The sequence below is a fragment of the Hyla sarda genome, chromosome 5 (genome assembly GCF_029499605.1).
Source record: "Hyla sarda isolate aHylSar1 chromosome 5, aHylSar1.hap1, whole genome shotgun sequence".
NCBI classification, from domain to species: Eukaryota; Metazoa; Chordata; class Amphibia; order Anura; family Hylidae; genus Hyla; species Hyla sarda.
The window spans coordinates 203,958,207-203,979,470 of record NC_079193.1 but is presented as its reverse complement, the minus strand read 5'-3'; the positions used below and the strand labels follow the sequence as shown (position 1 = coordinate 203,979,470).

The following is a 21,264-nucleotide window of genomic DNA, read 5'->3' as shown; positions in this document are numbered from 1 at the left end:
AAGCAAGCTTGTAAATTAAAAAATATATATTTTTCCCCTTTAAAACGAACCTGTCATCTGTCTAATGAGGCAATAAAATGAGTCTTACCTCTGCAGCTGATGGCGTTTTTCATAAGTTATAAAATCAAGTTTTTATCAGGAGCACAAGTATTGCCAATCTCCTGGCTTCACCTACCTGACCTGGATGATTGCCAAACAGTTTAAATGACAGCGCTGAGCCCTTTCTACACATGCCTGCACCATGCTTACCAATAATGGCACATGCCGGGTGACAGGCCCCCTGTGGACAAAGAGTTCAGCACATCACTGTTCGGGTGCAACTTTTAGTAAGCAAGGTATAGGCATGCAATCTATAGGCAGGGCTTGGAGCTATGAGTTGAGGAAAGGAGGTGCCAAGTGGTGGACTATGTTGCAGTACTTTAGTAGCTCAGCCCGCCTTCTTGATACTTACATCCGCAATGAAAACTTGATTTTAGAACTCATGAAAATGCCATCAGCTGCAGAAAAGATATGAATCTGTTTTATTGCCCCATTAGCTGTCAATCCATATCTCCAGATCATAGCATGCAAATGGGCTGACCGATTGCCTATAAGTGATATATGTCCCCAAAAATTTTTCAACTTTTTAATACAGGCCACTCATAAAATGCCCTAGTAACACTATGCTATTGCACAGGCTGGCAACTGATTCTTCTTTCCTAAACATCATCCCTTCTTGTACATATTAAACCCTTACAACACAATGAGAATTGGTAATTGTTACGCCTAGCGCTCCGGGTCCCCGCTCCTCCCCGGAGCGCTCACGGCGTCTTTCTCCCTGCAGCTCCCCGGTCAGTCCCGCTGACCGGGAGCGCTGCACTGTCATGGCCGTTGGGGATGCGATTCGCACAGCGGGACGCGCCCGCTCGCGAATCGCATCCCAGGTCACTTACCCGTTCCCGTCCCCTGCTGTCATGTGCTGGCGCGCGCGGCTCCGCTCTCTAGGGCGCGCGCGCGCCAGCTCCCTGAGACTTAAAGGGCCAGTGCACCAGTGATTGGTGCCTGGCCCAATTAGTTAATTGGCTTCCACCTGGTCCCTGACTATATCTGACCTCCTCCCATGCACTCCCTTGCCGGATCTTGTTGCCCTTGTGCCTAGTGAAAGCGTATTGTGTGTCTAAAGCCTGTGTACCAGAACTTCTGCTATCCACCCTGACTACGAACCTTGCCGCCTGCCCCCGACCTTCTGCTACGTCCGACCTTGCTTCTGTCTACTCCCTTGTACCTCGCCTATCGTCAGCAGCCAGAGAGGTGACCCGTTGCTAGTGGATACGACCTGGTCACTACCGCCGCAGCAAGACCATCCCGCTTTGCGGCGGGCTCTGGTGAAAACCAGTAGTGACTTAGAACCGGTCCACTAGCGCGGTCCTCGCCAATCCCTCTCTGGCACAGAGGATCCACTACCTGCCAGCCGGCATCGTGACAGTAGATCCGGCCATGGATCCCGCTGACGTCCCTCTGCCTTATATCTCTGATATCACCACGGTGGTCGCCCAGCAATCCCGACAGATCGCCCATCTAACCCACCAGCTGTCGGAAGTATTCACCATTGTGCAGCAACTTCAGTCGCAACTTCAGCAGCAATCATCTCCTCCGCCAGCTCCTGCACCCCTTCCGCAGCGAGTGGCCACTCCTAGCCTCCGCCTGTCCTTGCCGGACAAATTTAATGGGGACTCTAAGTTTTGCCGTGGCTTCCTTTCGCAATGTTCCCTGCACATGGAGATGATGTCGGACCAGTTTCCTACTGAAAGGTCTAAGGTGGCTTTCGTAGTCAGCCTTCTGTCTGGAAAAGCTCTGTCATGGGCCACACCGCTCTGGGACCGCAATGACCCCGTCACTGCCTCTGTACACTCCTTCTTCTCGGAAATTCGAAGTGTCTTTGAGGAACCTGCCCGAGCCTCTTCTGCTGAGACTGCCCTGCTGAACCTGGTCCAGGGTAATTCTTCCGTTGGCGAGTACGCCATACAATTCCGTACTCTTGCTTCTGAACTTTCCTGGAATAATGAGGCCCTCTGCGCGACCTTTAAAAAAGGCCTATCCAGCAACATTAAAGATGTTCTGGCCGCACGAGAAACTCCTGCTAACCTGCATGAACTCATTCATCTAGCCACGCGCATTGACATGCGTTTTTCTGAGAGACATCAAGAGCTCCGCCAGGAAAAAGACTTAGATCTCTGGACACCTCTCCCACAGTCTCCACTGCAATCTGCGCCTAGGCCTCCCGCCGAGGAAGCCATGCAAGTGGATCGGTCTCGCCTGACCCTGGAAGAGAGGAATCGCCGTAAGGAAGAGAATCTTTGTCTGTACTGTGCCAGTACCGAACATTTTTTGGTGGATTGCCCTATCCGTCCTCCACGTCTGGGAAACGCACGCTCGCACCCAGCTCTCGTGGGTGTGGCGTCTCTTGATGCTAAGTCGGCTTCTCCACGTCTCACGGTGCCTGTACGGATTTCTACTTCAGCCAGCTCTTCCCTCTCAGCCGTGGCCTGCCTGGACTCTGGTGCTTCTGGGAATTTTATTCGGGAGTCCTTGGTGAATAAATTCCGCATTCCGGTGACCCGTCTTGTCAAGCCACTCCACATTTCCGCGGTCAACGGAGCCAGGTTGGATTGCACCGTGCGTTACCGCACGGAGCCCCTCCTAATGTGCATCGGACCTCATCACGAGAGAATTGAATTTTTGGTCCTTCCCAATTGCACTTCCGAAATTCTCCTTGGACTACCCTGGCTTCTACACCATTCCCCAACCCTGGACTGGTCCACTGGGGAGATCAAGAGATGGGGTCCCTCTTGTTCCAAGGACTGCCTTAAACCGGTTCCCAATACTCCCTGCCGTGACCCTGTGGTTCCTCCTGTATCCGGTCCCCCTAAGGTCGTTAGGGACTCTGCCTGCCACAGAAAATGCCTCTCCCCCCCTCCCAGTCCCTTCAGGCAAGCCTCTGTGTCCCCTCATGGCTCCCGTCCTTGTGTCTCCCTGCCCCGTGCCAAGCTTCACCCTCTGCCCTCCCTCCCCATTCCTACTCCTGCTGTACTGCCTGCCATTGAGGAAACCATCCATTCCTTCCCGGTGTCCTCATCCCAGGGGAGGCAGTCACCGGACAAAAAAAAGGGGAGACCTAAGGGGGGGGTACTGTTACGCCTAGCGCTCCGGGTCCCCGCTCCTCCCCGGAGCGCTCACGGCGTCTTTCTCCCTGCAGCTCCCCGGTCAGTCCCGCTGACCGGGAGCGCTGCACTGTCATGGCCGTTGGGGATGCGATTCGCACAGCGGGACGCGCCCGCTCGCGAATCGCATCCCAGGTCACTTACCCGTTCCCGTCCCCTGCTGTCATGTGCTGGCGCGCGCGTCTCCGCTCTCTAGGGCGCGCGCGCGCCAGCTCCCTGAGACTTAAAGGGCCAGTGCACCAGTGATTGGTGCCTGGCCCAATTAGTTAATTGGCTTCCACCTGGTCCCTGACTATATCTGACCTCCTCCCATGCACTCCCTTGCCGGATCTTGTTGCCCTTGTGCCTAGTGAAAGCGTATTGTGTGTCTAAAGCCTGTGTACCAGAACTTCTGCTATCCACCCTGACTACGAACCTTGCCGCCTGCCCCCGACCTTCTGCTACGTCCGACCTTGCTTCTGTCTACTCCCTTGTACCTCGCCTATCGTCAGCAGCCAGAGAGGTGACCCGTTGCTAGTGGATACGACCTGGTCACTACCGCCGCAGCAAGACCATCCCGCTTTGCGGCGGGCTCTGGTGAAAACCAGTAGTGACTTAGAACCGGTCCACTAGCGCGGTCCTCGCCAATCCCTCTCTGGCACAGAGGATCCACTACCTGCCAGCCGGCATCGTGACAGTAATGTTTTAACAACTGCAACGCATACTGTAGATAGAACATAAAAAAGCATATAGGGGGATCTCAGTGAATATGTCAAGGATATGCATGTGCTCCCAAAAATTTTCAAGTTTAAGCAACTGTCTTCAGATTTATTTTATATTGTTTTGTATTATTCAAATATGAAATAAAATGGAAAAAATAGAATTCTACCATTCACTGCAATCAGTTCACACCACACCTGCTCACACCATATTCAGAGGGTCATGTCGAGAGTCCTTAACTCCTCTATGCTGCAATGTATCATCCTGAGTGGGATATTGCCCTTCTGATAAGCAGACACAAAGGGGGAGAGGGGGTGTAGCAGCTAGTAGACATTTTTTGCACAACTCTGGCACAAGAGCTGGCAATGGCGCACAAGAAGTAGTATGACCTAGCTAGATACTTACACACAGCTGGTCCTGGTCAGTGACCCTATGGAGGCATACCACTGCTGTATGGACAAATGATGGGGCTCAACAGGCGAAAGTCTAAGAAAGCTCCAGCAAACTGCTTATATATGCACAGTGACATTCCTAGAGCTTCCTGACATATATGTTGTATGGAAGTCTTTATAGTAGTATAATAGTGGTATATGGCACTCAAAAGCTTTTGTTTCTAACACTCTTTTTGCCACTCTCTGGCAATAAATGCGTATAGACCTTTCTAATATGTACATTGGAAGCCTTTCCAGCATTCACTTTAAATGTAAAATTAAAATGTTAGTGGGCAGCCCCTACCAGACCCAAAGGTGGCAATTTACTTTAGCGCCATTAAGGAGAAACCTTTCCTTTGAGTTACCTTTTTGACAATAACAGCTCCTTCCTGCGTCTTCTTGTCTGTGATGATTTCAAACATGTTGTGTTCATCTCCATCAATGATTTTGTATTCTGTCTCAGCATTCACACCTTCATCTGCATCATTAGCTTTGATTCTGCCAATTGTAGAACCCACAGGGGAAGACTCTGGGGCCCTGAATTGATACGTACCTGGAGAATGAAAAATAGAAGCTTTCAAAAATGTTTTAATGGTCCCTTCACAGAGCTTCAGAAATACTATTTGAACAGACTTGTAACAAAAATACAGTGAACAGATTAAAGCAACAGAAGTAGTTGAGCAACGAGTGCATTATTGGAAGCAGATAGGGGAATTAGGTAAAGTTATTTTTATATTTTTGCGATACAGCTAACATTTCCCTATGTAGCAGTACAGACTTTGAGCAACAAATAAGAAAACAAGTTTAGTTCTTTGGAAGTTGGATATAATAAGGCATCAAGAGACATGCAGATCTGGGTTTTGACTTGGGTTGTCTAAAGGGGGAGCACCGCACAAAACTTTGCAATATTTTATAATATTTGTACATTTTAGCACTTGTCAGCTTCTAAGACCACTACAATATGTACGCACCAGTCGGTGAACTGAAATGGTCAGAGATGTATTTCACAGTCACTGACATGAAACAGACACTCTTATGTCTGGCAAAGCCACATGAATGCCTAGCCTGTACAAGATGAGCCCAAAACCTGGCTGTCATTAACATATCCCTAGATACACATTTATGTTGCAGCATTATAAATTAAATCGCAGCACCAAGCATTACTGATGTTTTAATACACATGTTGCTCAATTTTATACATCCTGAATCAGTTGTAATGCATTCAGTATGGAACAAGAAAAGATCACCCTCTTGTTAGAAATCTGTGTTACATTTTACCTCACCTTTGGCTGGACACTTAAAGGGGTATTCCAGCCTTAGACATATTATCCTCTATCCAAAGGATAGGGGATAAGATGTCTGATTGCAGGGGTCCTGTCGCTGGGACCACCAAAATCTCCGTGCAGCCCACGCCTCGGTCTTGGGAGCAGTGCCCGGCACAGAATCGCAGGGGTCCCGCCGCTGGATCCTTTGGATTGGGGATAAGATGTCTAAGGCCGGAATACCCCTTTAAGGGCAGGGTTACACGGGGTGCATTCACAGCATTATTCCTGCTGCGGATGCGCTGATAGCAATCACAGAGGGACTGCAGAACAAGCTCCCGGTTGTGGCTGGGTAGCAGGATTTCCTGCTGTAGAAATCTGCCACTATAGGTGGACACATAGAGCTACCCAGTGAAATACGCTGTTGATGCACCTCATGTGACCTTGCCCTTAGACTTTATTTCACTTCTTCATGCACTAATACTCCACGGCTGCTTTTTTTTTTCAGCACCTGAATTGCAGCCATAGCGAATCTTTTTAAGGTCCCATGCTTGTGCGACTGCTCCTTCTATAAGTTCATGTACTCTCAATAATAATTCACAAATCTCTTCAGTCAAAAAAGAGTGGTCCAAAATAAAGGCACTATTACACAGGGAGATTATCCACTGAATAAACCAATACTGCCCTGTGTATAATTCAGTGTATTTACACTAGACAATAGGCATGTATATATTAAAAAATCTTCTCCATACAGCTTCAAGATAAACCAAAAAATACCTTAGCAGGGTAAATGAGCTGGATGCCATTATAACATAATAATGGTTGGTTCTGCAAAGTTATAATAGACAAAATATAAAAGCAATGTGATCTGGGTGGGCATGGCATCTATCACAGGCAATTCCAATAGCGCTTCTGGTTGAGAGGATGACATAACAGTATTTTTCTTGTTATATGTTTTTTTTTCACTGCTTTGCTATTTTTTTTTTATTTATTTTTTTTACTATCCCTATTGTCTACTGTAAGACCATGTTTACAAGGCCGAAAATGTGCGGCATTCCACTCAGAAATTCCAATGTGTGAACATAATCATATTCCTTCTAAAAAATATTGCTTATAGAAATGTGATTTCATACAGAACAACTTCAGGTTACATCTTCGCATTTGTTGTGGTGTTCACAATTTAAATGTTTTAGCCTTTTATTTTGTATTTATACATTTTTTCAGATTCAATGCATTTTTATAATTTTGGTCACTACAGGGGTGCTGGTTTGTGTACCTTGTGCACCTATTTGTTCTTTTGTGTACATCAGTTTTGAAAGAGATCTATGGCAATTTTCTACGGCAATACATGAGTTGCCTATAGAACACATTTGCCTGTTTCTGCCAGGGACACAGCATGTAAGAACACATGTGGAAGAAAAGAAGACTTCATATAAAAGGTTTTATTGAATTATTCTAGGATATTTTAACCTGTACATTTCGTAAAAACATTCCCATGACTTACTGCATGACTTTTAGTACATGCAGATTAAAAGTAATAAAGTATCTACTAGTTTAGTTCTTCAGATTTTTGTGCCATTTTTCCAAGATACAGCAGGCTGTAATTTTTTTTTTTTTTTTAGATATCCGGGGAAAATGTAAAAAACTAAAAAAAATAAGTGTCAGTTTAAAATTCTTTATTAATAGCACAAAGTGATGCTTACATAATACTTAACTATATAAGGGGGTTAAATAATAGGTAGGGATTGAGGAATATTTTTTGTTAGTTTTTTTATTTTTAGTTTAACCCCTTAAAACACAGCCCATTTTAATTTAGCGTTTTTGTTTTTTCCTCCTCACCTTCTAAAATCCATAACTCTTTTATATTTCCAATCATAGACCCATGTGAGGGCTATCAATTTGTACTTTGTAATGACATCACTCATTTTATCCTAAAATGTGTGGTAAACCGAAAAAATTATTTTTGTGTAAGGAAATTTTAACGAAAATTGCAATTTTGCTAATTTTTTTTTTTTTTGGGGGGGGGGGGGGGGGTGTTTTCACACTGTACACTTTACAGTAAAAATGACATGTTTTCTTTATTCTCTTGGTCAATACGATAAATATGAAACTCTTGATTACATGCTTTTCTATTACTGTACTGCTTTTAAAAAATCTCAAACTTTTTTTTTTTGCAAAATCAGCACGTCTAACCCCTTAAGGACTCCTTACTCCTTTTTCCTCCTTACTTTTTAAAAAATCATAACCCTTTCAATTTTCCACCTAAAAATCCATATTATGGCTTATTTTTGGTGCCACCAATTCTACTTTGCAGTAACATTAGTCATTTTACATAAAAATCCATGGCGAAAGGGAAAAAAATTATAATTGTGTGACAAAATTGAAGAAAAAACGCCATTTTGTAAATTTTGTGGGCTTCCGTTTCTACGCAGTGCATTTTTCGGTATGAATGACACCTTATCATTATTCTGTAGGTCCATATGGTTAAAATGATACACTACTTATATAGGTTTGATTTTGTCGTACTTCTGGAAAAAATCATAACTATATGCAGGAAAATTTATACGTTTAAAAAGGTCATTTTCTGACCCCTATAACTTTTTTTTTTTTCCACATATGGAGATGTATGAGGGCTCATTTTTTGCGCTGTGATCTGAAGTTTTTAGTGGCAGCATTTTTGTTTTGATCAGACTTTTTGATTGCTTTTTATAAATTTTTTAATGGTATAAAAAGTGACCAAAAATACGCTATTTTAGACTTTTTTTTACGTGTACGCCATTGACCGTGCGGTTTAATTAATATAGTTTGGACATTCACGCATGTGGCGATACCACATATGTTTCTATTTTTTCTGACTTTTATTAGGGAAGGGGTTAAATCACATTTATTAACACTTTTTTCATTTGCAATGTTATAGCCCCCATAGGGGGCTATAACATTGTAAACACTGATCTCTTTGACTGTTCACGGCCATGCAATAGCATGGCATTGATCAGTGTTATCGGCGCTTGACTGCTCCTGCCTGGATCTCAGGCACGGAGCAGTCATTCGGCGATTGGACATGCAGGAGGCAGGTAGGGATCCTCCTGGTGTCCTGCAAGCTGCCGTGGTGAAAAAAGGTCTTTAATATTTCACCACAGCGGTCCTGAACAGCCCGACTGAGCTGCCGGGTTGTTTTCAGTTTCACTCAAAAGACACGGCGGTCAACTTTTATCGTCGTGTTTGAGGGGTCTCGGGTCTCCCGCGTTATATCACGGGAGTCGGCGCAGGATGTCAATATATGTCCTGCATCGTTAAGGAGTTAAATCGCCCTATCTGACCACCTCTAACATTCTCATTTTTCCGTATATAGGGATGTGTGAGGGCTCATTTTTTGCACCATGAACTGTAGTCTTTTTTAGTACCACTTTTGGGTATACGTGACGTTTTGATCGCTTTTTATGAATTTCTTTAAAAAGAAAAAAATAATGTGATGTGACCAAAAAGCAGAAATTCTTTTTTTTTGTTTTGTTACGTTTACGTCGTTCACCGTACAGGATCATTAACATGATATTTTTTATAGTTCGGACATTTACACATGCGGCAATACCAAATATGTTTGTAATTGAAAAAATGTTATGATTTTTTTTTTCTTTTTACTAAAATGCGGAAAAGGGTGATTTAAATCTTTATTGGGGGATGGTCTTTTTCACATTATTTTTTTACATTTATTTCACAGTTTTTTAGTCCCCATAGGGGACTATTTATAGCAATATTCAGATGCATAGGCATAGCACTGAACAGTATTTTCGGCAATCTTCTGCTCTGGTCTGCTGGAAGGCAGATCAGAGCAAAAGACCCCAGGAGAGCAGCAGAGGTAGGTTAGGGGACCTCTGTCCACCATCTAGGCTCATCTGATCCCCGCTGATCTGATCTGCTCATTACCGGAAGGTCCGCTACAACTGACAGCTGCCGGGACCCGCTGTGGATTAAGCGAGAGCAGCACCTGCAGTGGCACAATTGCTTACAATGACTGTTCAGAATGAACTGCTTTCCACCTGGATGTTTTTCATTTATGGGCAGTGGGCAAGTGGTTAACAGTTTTACACAAAGCAGAAATGGCAGTGTACAGTAAATGCAACAGCATGGACTATTTTTGGAGTGCAAATCTTTCTTGGCCAATAATCCCAGATGTCTGATTGGGTTACATTGAAAAATGTTCTTTTGTATGTTTTAGTAAGCAGTACAGCTGTAATGGACAGCCCGGGGCTAGACGGTGGACATTTGAAATATTGACTCCATTTTTATTCCATAATGCAATTATAGCACTTTTGTGTAGCTTTCTTCCTTTGACTTTTTTTTTATGGCATTGCTCCCCGACAAACAACAGTGGGAGTTGCTACTCTGTGATGAACTCTGAGAATAAAAGAAGTTGAAGCTTCAGAGATTTTAAATGTACGTTGGAGAAAATGTGTAAAGATACATTCATTTCAAACATGATTACATTTCATGGTTAAAAGAATCACAAATAGTTTCTCAAAGGAATAAATGTTAGGAGCTCTTGTTCTGGGTAAGAGCAGGCTCCGTTCAATTCCAAACAAAGACATTATCCTTCACATCGATATATAGGATATACGGAATTCAAAATATCCCGGTAAAGCCGGAAGGCTGAAAAATCTGCCAGCAAAATAAATCAAAATGCTCTGCAGAGCAACATTTAATGCTATTTTCATCCCTGTGGGTTTAAAAATGCGAGGAAACCGTTTCTCTGCCTTAGTTCTTATTTTTCTGTAATATAGAACAGCTCAGAAGAAAATAAACTGTAAATAGATCTTACTCTGAGGAAAGCGTGGAGGGTTGTCATTGACATCTGACAGAGTGATAATTACAGACGTTGTGCCGGACAGTCCTCCCATCTGGCCCCCCATGTCTTTGGCCTGTATAACCACTTGATACTGCTCCCTGTTCTCTCTGTCCATTTTTGGCAATGCAGTCTTGATGACACCTGCAATAAAAGCAATAATTGTATAATACTGTAGTGCATTCTTGGAGCAGTAAGTGACAATACAAGTGACCTACATATTGGGTATCAGGAGATCCATAAAAATTCACTGAAGTCAATGGCACTTGCTACAAGAGTGTATTTACTGCTTGCTTGGAAGTGTCTGTGTGGTAATAAAAGTTAAGAAAGGTTTTTATTATAACAACTAGATTTTTCCCTATGGTCTTCTATACTACTTTCTGGCAACAAACATTTTTCTTTTTTAACAAGGAGAATAATAAAGTTCTCTTTTATTGCAGTCTAGTTGTAACATCTGTTTATAGAAGGACATCACAATATACATAGTGCAATTTCCGCAAAAACCTGTATGCAATACTTTTCCCAGGGGATAAGATGGTGGCGGAAGTGGAAAGGGGGGTAACAAAGGTAGCACATGATAGCATGGGGACAATGGTGTAGAGGCTGTATAATAATGTAGTCAGCAGTGCTTAGCAATGGTTGTAACTCTCTGCAATTCTTAGGGACAACAGATAGACTAACACAGTGAGGAGTTTACACATATCCGTGCAATATGCAAAAATTAACCACAACTAATGCAAACAAATGCATCAGATGTCATCAGGTCATTTTAGCCTTTTCTTGAAGTCTGATAGAAAAATGCTGCAGAAAATTTTTCCTATTCAGATACTGGACCGGCATTTCAACTGACATCAGTTTCCCTCCAGTGATATTATACCAAGTAATGGGAAGTTTGCCGTAAAGGTGATTTCCAACCAGGGTGCCTTGGCCTGGGGTACCATAAGAGCCCTTCAAGGGTGCTGAGATATTCCCACAGTCAAGATGATGACCAAAAAAATTGTACCTGCATCTCTAGAAAATGTGGACATGGCTAGGCACGTCTAACAGAAGTACCTTCCACTATGCAGAACACAGGTAGGTGCTTGTGATCATCCTGATAATATCATGCTTGGTATTATGACAAGTGCTTTATATACTGCGATGTAAGCAGATAAATGTCCATAGGAAGGTTACTGCTGTGGGAGAGTTCTCGAGTGTTATGTTTCTAACTGCATTTATTGCTGTTTGTGCTATTCAAATTCATGAACATGATAAGGGTATTGCTTGGGGGAAGGGGTTTCTAATGATTATTGCTGAGGTATATATGAAATTCATTAATTCACTATTGCTGGGGAGCAATATGAGATTCCTGAAAGTGATTGCTGCTGGGGTGGGGGATATGAGATGTCAGCTTTCTCCCCCCGCACTAACCAGCAGTACTGGCTGGTAGTGCGGGGGACGCTGATCATTTTGATCCTTACCGTGCCCGGATCCGCTGCTCCGTTCGGCCGTAATCTTCTATATGCAAATGAGGTGCTAACTGGTACCGGCCGGGATAACTGGCACTCTGACGTCAGCGCCGCTGGCCGCAGCACCGCCCAGCTCATCAATATTCTTTCCTCCCCCTCTTCTCCCCACTCTGTAATGACGAGAGTGGGGAGGAATATTGATGAGCTGGGCAGCGCTGCGGCCAGCGGCACTGATGTGAAAGTGCCAGTTAGCACATAATTTGCATATACCGAAAATTGAAAATTACGGCCGAATGGCGCGGCGGATCCAGGCACGGTAAGGATCGAACTGATCGCTGGTTAGTGCGGGGGAAGAAAGCTGACAGTTTTCCATTAAAGTCATTACTCCTTAGAGTGGGGCATATGAGGGGCCTAAAAGTGATTACTGCTGGGGCAGAATAAGATGATACCTAAGAAATTGATTACTACTGGGGGTGATGAGACATGAGCCCAGTATGTTATTACTACTTGGGGAGTGGATGAGAGTGAACCTTGAATGTTATAACTGCGAACGGAAAATTAGATATGAGCCCTGAAATAATTACTATGGGGGGGGGGGGATAAGATGCTGGTGCTTAATATGGCTACCTCTGGGGACAGAGAGTGAGAAAGGGTACTCAATTTTCGAGCACTACATAAATTGTTACGCCTAGCGCTCCGGGTCCCCGCTCCTCCCCGGAGCGCTCACGGCATCTCTCTCCCTGCAGCGCCCCGGTCAGTCCCGCTGACCGGGAGCGCTGCACTGTCATGGCCGTCGGGGATGCGATTCGCACAGCGGGACGCGCCCACTCGCGAATCGCATCCCAGGTCACTTACCCGTCCCGGTCCCCTGCTGTCATGTGCTGGCGCGCGCGGCTCCGCTCTCTAGGGCGCGCGCGCGCCAGCTCTCTGAGACTTAAAGGGCCAGTGCACCAATGATTGGTGCCTGGCCCAATTAGCTTAATTGGCTTCCACCTGCTCCCTGGCTATATCTGATCTCCTCCCTTGCACTCCCTTGCCGGATCTTGTTGCCTTGTGCCAGTGAAAGCGTTTAGTGTGTCCAAAGCCTGTGTTACCTGAACTTCTGCTATCCATCCTGACTACGAACCTTGCCGCCTGCCCCCGACCTTCTGCTACGTCTGACCTTGCCTCTGCCTAGTCCTTCTGTCCCACGCCTTCTCAGCAGTCAGTGAGGTGGAGCCGTTGCTAGTGGATACGACCTGGTTGCTACTGCCGCAGCAAGACCATCCCGCTTTGCGGCGGGCTCTGGTGAAAACCAGTAGCCTCTTAGAACCGGTCCACTAGCACGGTCCACGCCAATCCCTCGCTGACACAGCGGATCCACAACCCGTAAGCCGAATCGTGACAGTAGATCCGGCCATGGATCCCGCTGAGGTGCCGCTGCCAAGTCTCGCTGACCTTACCACGGTGGTCGCTCAGCAATCGCAGCAAATTGCCCAACAAGGACAGCAGCTGTCGCAGTTGACCGCCACATTACAGCAACTTCTGCCTCTGCTACAGCAGCAACCATCTCCCCCGCCAGCTCCTGCACCTCCTCCGCAGCGAGTGGCCGCTCCTAGCCTCCGCCTGTCCCTGCCGGACAAATTTGATGGGGACTCTAAACTCTGCCGTGGATTTTTGTCTCAGTGTTCCCTGCATATGGAGATGTTGTCGGACTTGTTTCCTACAGAACGGTCTAAGGTGGCGTTCGTAGTAAGCCTTCTTTCAGGAAAGGCCTTGTCTTGGGCCACACCGCTCTGGGACCGCAATGATCCTGCCACAGCCACAGTCCAGTCCTTCTTCGCTGAAGTCCGGAGTGTCTTCGAGGAGCCAGCCCGAGCTTCTTCTGCCGAGACTGCCCTGTTGAACCTGGTCCAGGGTAATTCTTCAGTGGGCGAGTACGCCATCCAATTTCGTACTCTTGCTTCCGAGTTATCATGGAATAACGAGGCTCTCTGCGCAACCTTTAAAAAAGGCCTATCCAGTCGCATCAAGGATGTGCTGGCCGCACGAGAGATTCCTGCCAACCTGCAAGAACTCATCCATTTGGCTACCCGCATTGACATGCGTTTTTCTGAGCGACACCAAGAGCTCCGCCAGGAAAAAGACTTAGATCTCTGGGCACCTCTCCCACAGCATCCTTTGCAGTCTACGCCTGGGCCTCCCGCCGAGGAGGCCATGCAAGTGGATCGGTCTCGTCTGACCCAGGAAGAGAGGAATCGCCGTAGGGAAGAAAATCTCTGTCTGTACTGTGCCAGTACCGAGCATTTCTTGGTGGATTGCCCTATCCGTCCTCCACGTCTGGGAAACGCACGCACGCACCCAGCTCACGTGGGTGTGGCGTCTCTTGGTTCTAAGTCTGCTTCTCCACGTCTCACGGTGCCCGTGCGGATTTCTCCTTCAGTCAACTCCTCCCTCTCAGCCATGGCCTGCTTGGACTCTGGTGCCTCTGGGAATTTTATTTTGGAGTCTTTTGTGAATAAATTCCGCATCCCGGTGACCCGTCTCGTCAAGCCGCTCTACATTTCCGCGGTCAATGGAGTCAGACTGGATTGCACCGTGCGTTACCGCACAGAACCCCTCCTGATGTGTATTGGACCCCACCACGAAAGGATTGAGCTCTTCGTTCTCCCCAACTGTACCTCTGAGGTCCTCCTCGGTCTGCCATGGCTCCGGCTTCATTCTCCCACCCTTGATTGGACCACCGGGGAGATCAAGAACTGGGACTCTGCCTGCCATAGGAAGTGCCTCTCCCCCCCTCCCAGTCCCGGCAGGCAAGCCTCTGTGCCTCCTCATGGCTCCCGTCCTTGTGTCACCCTGCCCCGTCCCAGGCTTCACCCTCTGCCCTCTCTCCCCATTCCAACTCCTGCTGTACTGCCTGCCGTTGAGGAAACCCTCCATTCTTTCCCGGTGTCCTCATCCCAGGGGAGGCAGTTACCGGACAAAAAAAAGGGGAGACCTAAGGGGGGGGGGGGGTACTGTTACGCCTAGCGCTCCGGGTCCCCGCTCCTCCCCGGAGCGCTCACGGCGTCTCTCTCCCTGCAGCGCCCCGGTCAGTCCCGCTGACCGGGAGCGCTGCACTGTCATGGCCGTCGGGGATGCGATTCGCACAGCGGCACGCGCCCACTCGCGAATCGCATCCCAGGTCACTTACCCGTCCCGGTCCCCTGCTGTCATGTGCTGGCGCGCGCGGCTCCGCTCTCTAGGGCGCGCGCGCCAGCTCTCTGAGACTTAAAGGGCCAGTGCACCAATGATTGGTGCCTGGCCCAATTAGCTTAATTGGCTTCCACCTGCTCCCTGGCTATATCTGATCTCCTCCCTTGCACTCCCTTGCCGGATCTTGTTGCCTTGTGCCAGTGAAAGCGTTTAGTGTGTCCAAAGCCTGTGTTACCTGAACTTCTGCTATCCATCCTGACTACGAACCTTGCCGCCTGCCCCCGACCTTCTGCTACGTCTGACCTTGCCTCTGCCTAGTCCTTCTGTCCCACGCCTTCTCAGCAGTCAGCGAGGTTGAGCCGTTGCTAGTGGATACGACCTGGTTGCTACTGCCGCAGCAAGACCATCCCGCTTTGCGGCGGGCTCTGGTGAAAACCAGTAGCCTCTTAGAACCGGTCCACTAGCACGGTCCACGCCAATCCCTCGCTGACACAGCGGATCCACAACCCGTAAGCCGAATCGTGACATAAATGTTGGTCATTCGTGACCTCCTTTGTGATTGCTAGAAATGTCCATTATTTTAAGGGACCAAATTAAGGGGTATTGCAGTGAAAAACATTTTTCAACTGGTGCCAGAAAGTTAAACAGATTTGTAAATTACTTCTATTTAAAAATTTTAATCCTTCCAGTACTTGTCAGCTACTGTATAATGCAGAGGAAGTTCTTTTCTTTTTTAATTTATTTTCTGTCCACAGTGCTCTCTGCTGACACCTATGTCCGTGTCAGGAACTGTCAAGAGCAGGAGCAAATCCCCATAGCAAACCTGCTCTGAACAGTTCCTGACTCGGACAGAGGTGTTTTTTTTTATGATAATAATAATTAAAAAAAATGATATAGCGCCAACAGATTCTGCAGCACCTTACAATATTAGGGTACATATAAAGACAAGTATCAGACACAATATTACACACTAACTATTCAAACAGGAGGAGTGAGGGCCCTGCTCACGAGAGCTTACAGACTATGAGGAGTTGAGACAGAAGGCATAAAGGCCGGCATTTATCATAGTAGGTGTAAGTGAAGCATTTTTCTACACCTTTTTTTTATGTGCTGGTAATGTGTAGGAGCACCACATTTATTAAATGGTTACAGAGCATTTCATAAATTTTGTGCAGGTACACATTTTCTGAAATTTCTCTCTTCACATACACCAAAAAGCTAAGTGAAGTCTGACCTGGTGTAGTTTTAGAGAATTTTCAGTGGCTTTGCACCTTTTTTGTGCCTTTTGCCAAATGAAACCCTTTCATATCATGTGTATTGCCAAAATCAGTGGATTGCAACTCAAAATCAGCAGAAATGTGTAAATCAAAAGGCACTAAAAAGGCGCAAATAAATACTGCTTGTGCCTTTTTGCACCTTTTCTAGACACAAAAAACTGTCTAAAGACAATAATAAATGTCGACCCCACTGCTCTTATTGATACAATGGTCCAGCCATATTTCATAAATAGGTTACATACAGGAGAGTGAAGCAGTCACTAGCTAGTCTCCGAATGTTTAAAGTGCATAGAGAGTAGGGGGGGAGACTGTCAAATATGAAGCTTTTTACATCTCTAAGACCTAGAGGTCTCAAAAGGGGCAAAATGGTAGTAGCAGAGGCCAAATAGGGAATTTATAGAAACTAGGGAATTTTATAGAAAATAAAGCTTATAAAATCATGGCTTTGTCCAAGATGAAGCACAGGCATGGACAATGATCAGTAAGTGAGGGGGGAAAAGCACTCCTCTGTGCTCTCTTCTGTCTGATAGGACTCCTCTGTGCTCTCTCCTGTCTGATAAGACTCCTCTGTGCTCTCTCCTGTCTGATAGTACTTCTCTGTGTTCTCTCCTGTCTGATAGTACTCCTCTGTACTCTCTCCTGTCTGATAGAACACCTCTGTCCTTTCTCCTGTCTGATAGTACTCCTCTGTGCTCTCTCCTGTCTGATAGCACTCCTCTGCGCTCTCTCCTGTCTGATAGCACACCTCTGCGCTCTCTCCTGTCTGAAAGCACTCCTCTGCGCTCTCTCCTGTCTGATAGCACTCCTCTGCATTCTCTCTCCTGTCTGATACCACTCCTCTGCATTCTCTCTCCTGTCTGATAGGACTTATCTGTGTTCTCTCCTGTCTGATAGTACTCCTCTGTGCTCTCTCCTGTCTGATAGCACTCGTCTGTGCTCTCTCCTGTCTGATAGTACTCCTCTGTGCTCTCTCCTGTCTGATAGCACTCCTCTGCATTCTCTCCTGTTTGATAGTACTCCTCTGTGCTCTCTCCTGTCTGATAGGACTCCTCTGTGCTCTCTCCTGTCTGATAGTACTCCTCTGTGCTCTCTCCTGTCTGATGGTACTTCTATGTGCTCCCCCCTGCCTGCTAGCCCACCCTCACTTACTAGACTTCATGTCAGCTTGGACAAAGCCCTGATTTTATAAGCCCTGCTTTCTATAAAAAGTAAATACAATTTTTTTATGAAGTATATTAGAAAGATTAATGTTTTTACAAGATGTACAACATATAAAAGTTTTTTAATCTGACAGTGCCCATTTAAATATTTAATATTGAGGCTGCAGTGGCCATTTTTTTTTTTAAGTGACACATCTTGAGTCTATATTTAGGGAAAAAATTTTGAGGTAAATAATGCTTTCAAATATCTGCGATACCCTAGTTTATGCTTATTTCATATGTGCTACTTTTTCTGTATAGGTGAAAATATTAAATCATAAATTATTTAAATGTAACATTTATCCCATAAAGAAATTTACACACGTGACCACCACAATGCATCAGAAGTGCGAAGTATATAGCATTGCTTACTATTGTGAATATTGTGCATTCATTCAAATACCTTCCTATGTGTGGTGCTTTTTTATCAAAGCAGCAAATAATAATGTGTAAGAAATAAAATAAGGGCATGATAATTACATTTGCATTTCTAAAAGGCATTACAGTTTCAATCAGTGCAGGCCCAGCATTATTAATGTGGAGACATAGCTCTGTGAATTTGTTTTATAATTCTAATGAAGGAAATACTGAAGGTGTATTTGTGCTTGTGAAATCGGCTTCATACTAGGATGGGTTCACACATAGTATTTAGGTCAGTATTTTAAGGTAAAACCAGGAATGGTTTTAGAACACAGGAAAGTGTGAACGCTTTTGTGTTATAGTTTTTCTCCGTGTCAGTTCCACTCCTGGTTTTAGTCTAAAAATAGTGACTAAATACTGATCAAATACTGTGTATGAACTCATCCAAAAGGGGTTGACTAAATAATAAAGTGAATGTGTCATCAGAAAATGACATATTGCCTAAATCATGTTTTAATTTTTTTATGTACCATATTTTTAAGGATTTTTGGCGATTTTTTATTTTCTAATTTCTCATTTACTATCTATATGTTATAATACACTTTGACCTTACACTAAGCTGAGACTTCATGTTCTATACAAATAATTTATCAGTAATGACTTTCTTCTAAGCACAGACAGGAGTACACTACAGGTGAAACCAGTATGTAGATAACACTGGATACACCGGCATTCACAGATCCGCATCCCCTTCCCTGTAGAATGATATCTGAAAAGGTCACAGTAGCATATCCATTTCATCTGAATGGAACAGGTCCTGTCTATTTTCTAAGGTCCATGGGTACTGTAAAGCCTACTGTGTGTGCCTACTGTAAAGCACATCTTTAAATTATGTTAAATGCTGCTAAAAAACCTATCAGGCAAGATGGCAGCTCCCATAATAATGTAAAAATGAAATAAAAGAAATTGTTATTAGAAAATAGAAAGTGGTTAGAAAAAATCCAGGTGAAACACTCTCCCTTCAACTATAAGTTTAGACTTTAGAAAAGAGATGGATTTACTCTTTGCGCCAATGCAATCCCGAAAACAAGTTTTCCAGTACAGGCTTCAATGGGTATATGGCCAATCTCTCAATCAAGAGGACAATTTTCTGGGGCATTTATTTGCCAACATAAAAAAAGCCTTTAATATACAATGTGACATGCACATGTTTATAAAACAACCATTGAAGTCGAGAAGCTGATTAAACCTACAGAATGTATAATAGTCATCTATGCTAAGACAAGTTTTTTGCCTTTTTTAAGGTAGGAATTTTCCATTCATTTTGCATTGTGTTTACAGTGCATTCTTCCATTCTGTGAAGCTCTCTGCAAAGTGTTTCTTTGTTATTAGTCACATCAGTTATCCAGAGGATGACTACAGTGTACTTCAGTAAGGTTACAGAATGGAATGTGAGGTGTACACTCAACACACAGTTTGAATTTAGTTTTTTCATTTTTCAACTATGATGTTCCGTACAACCAACGTATGAACTTTTAAAGTCATCTCTGTCACTCATACAGTTCTAGCAATTCTAGGACATGTAGAAACATTTTAATGCAGGATAATCTTTTAACACACTTTGGGAGGAATATTCAAAAACTTGTGTTATTAGGGCTCTTTATTTTGTGCCACAAAGAGTGCTAACTGTGCCTCATTTTCACAAGTGTGTTTGGGCTTTTGAAAATTTCAAAAGATAGGGGATAAGATGCTTGATCGCGGGAGTACCGCCGCTGGGGACCCCCGGGATCTTGCACGCGGCACCCCGTTTGTAATCAGTCCCCGGAGCGTGTTCGCTCCGGGTCTGATTACCGGCGACCGCAGGGACGCCTCCGCCCCCGTGTGACGTCACGCTCCGCTCCTCAATGCAAGCCTACGGGAGGGGGCGTGATAGCTATCACGCCCCCTCATGTAAGCTTGCATTGAGGGGCGGAGCGTGACGTCACACGCCGCCAGCCATGCGGTCGACCGTAATAAGACCCGGAGCGAACACGCTACGGGGACTGATTACAAACGGGGTGCCCCGTGCATGATCCCGGGCGTCCCCAGCTGCGGGACTCCCGCGATCAGGCATCTTATCCCCTATCCTTTGGCTTGGGTCTGATTCTCCTTGTTGAGAGAAAGCTTTCTTGTTAACTTTGTTGCTATTTCCTTATATAATCTTCCCAGAGAATAACTATATTGGAGACACACTCACACACCATGGGGGAGATTTATCAAAACCTGTGCTAAGGAAAAGTTCCCCAGTTACCCATAGCAACTAATCAGATCGCTTCTTTCATTTTTCAGAGGCGTTGTTAGAAATAAAAGAAGCAAGCTGATTGGTTGCTATGGGTAACTGGGTAACTTTTTTTCCCCTCTTCACAGGTTTTGATAAATGTACCCCTATGTCCCTGTATTGTCAGTAAAACAGGGTAACGGAGCATGTTAGATTTTTGGCAGATGTAATGAATGGGAATCAAGTGGAATGTTATAGCTTATTACAGTCTCCAGGAAATGGTGAAATAGTATACTGTACCTATTGTGGGGGAACTATACTGCAAGTCTGTTTATCTATGTGTGCATGCAAGCAAGAGTGTATTTGTGTGTGTATATGTGTGTGTATGTGTATATATATATATATATATATATATATATATATATGTATATACATATATACGCACGTGTGCAGCGTGAGTTTGTGCTTTAGGGTGCACACCCTAATAGAATAGGCGGCGCACGCATATGAATACAGCTGCCCCCCCCCAGAACGTGACAAGAGAGATGCATATAGGACTTTATCTTTAATCATAAAATACAGTGCTGCTAGCCTATCTAGGCTTCTAGCAGTCCAACAGAGCTGTCACCAATTTGCCTGCCCCTTAAGGGCCCTTTTGCACATGCCAATGGGCTTCACTAGCTTGATTGATTGTGCGGCTAGGCCACATCAACAATCAGAAAACAGTGGGAGAGATTTATGAAAGCCTGTGCAGAGGAAAATTTGACCAGTTGCCCATAGCAACCAATCAGAGTGCTTATTTTATTTTTCAAAGGCCTCTTTAAAAATGACAGAAGCAATTTCATTGGTTGCTATGGGCAACTGGTCAACTTTCCTTTTGCACAGGTTTTCATAAATCCTAGGAATGCTCTTTTGCACCATAATTGGACTGTGTAAAAGGGCCTTAAGATGAAGAAATGACTATGCTCCTTGTCTACCAATCAATATAGCAAAACTGGCTAGGCTTTTAGTAAAAGCCTACTTTAAAATGAACCTGTCCCATTGAACAAGTATCACGTTGTAAAGCAGAAGGAGCTGAGCAACTTGTAGTAATTTAAATCTCTGCTTATAATAGGCT

The 21,264-nt window shown here is 45.0% G+C and overlaps 1 protein-coding gene across 6 annotated transcripts in view; it reads right to left on the bottom strand.

Annotated features, from left to right (window-relative positions):
* The window catches only part of LOC130273722 (cadherin-6-like), a 445,459-nt gene that overhangs the window by 98,132 nt on the left and 326,063 nt on the right, over positions 1-21,264 (bottom strand). For all 6 annotated transcript variants that reach the window (XM_056520967.1, XM_056520970.1, XM_056520971.1 and 3 more), the window contains 2 exons: positions 10,409-10,576; positions 4,696-4,883 (listed from right to left, as the gene is read on the bottom strand). In XM_056520967.1, the coding sequence (XP_056376942.1) occupies positions 4,696-4,883; positions 10,409-10,576 (356 nt within the window). The remainder of the gene's footprint in view (positions 1-4,695; positions 4,884-10,408; positions 10,577-21,264) is intronic.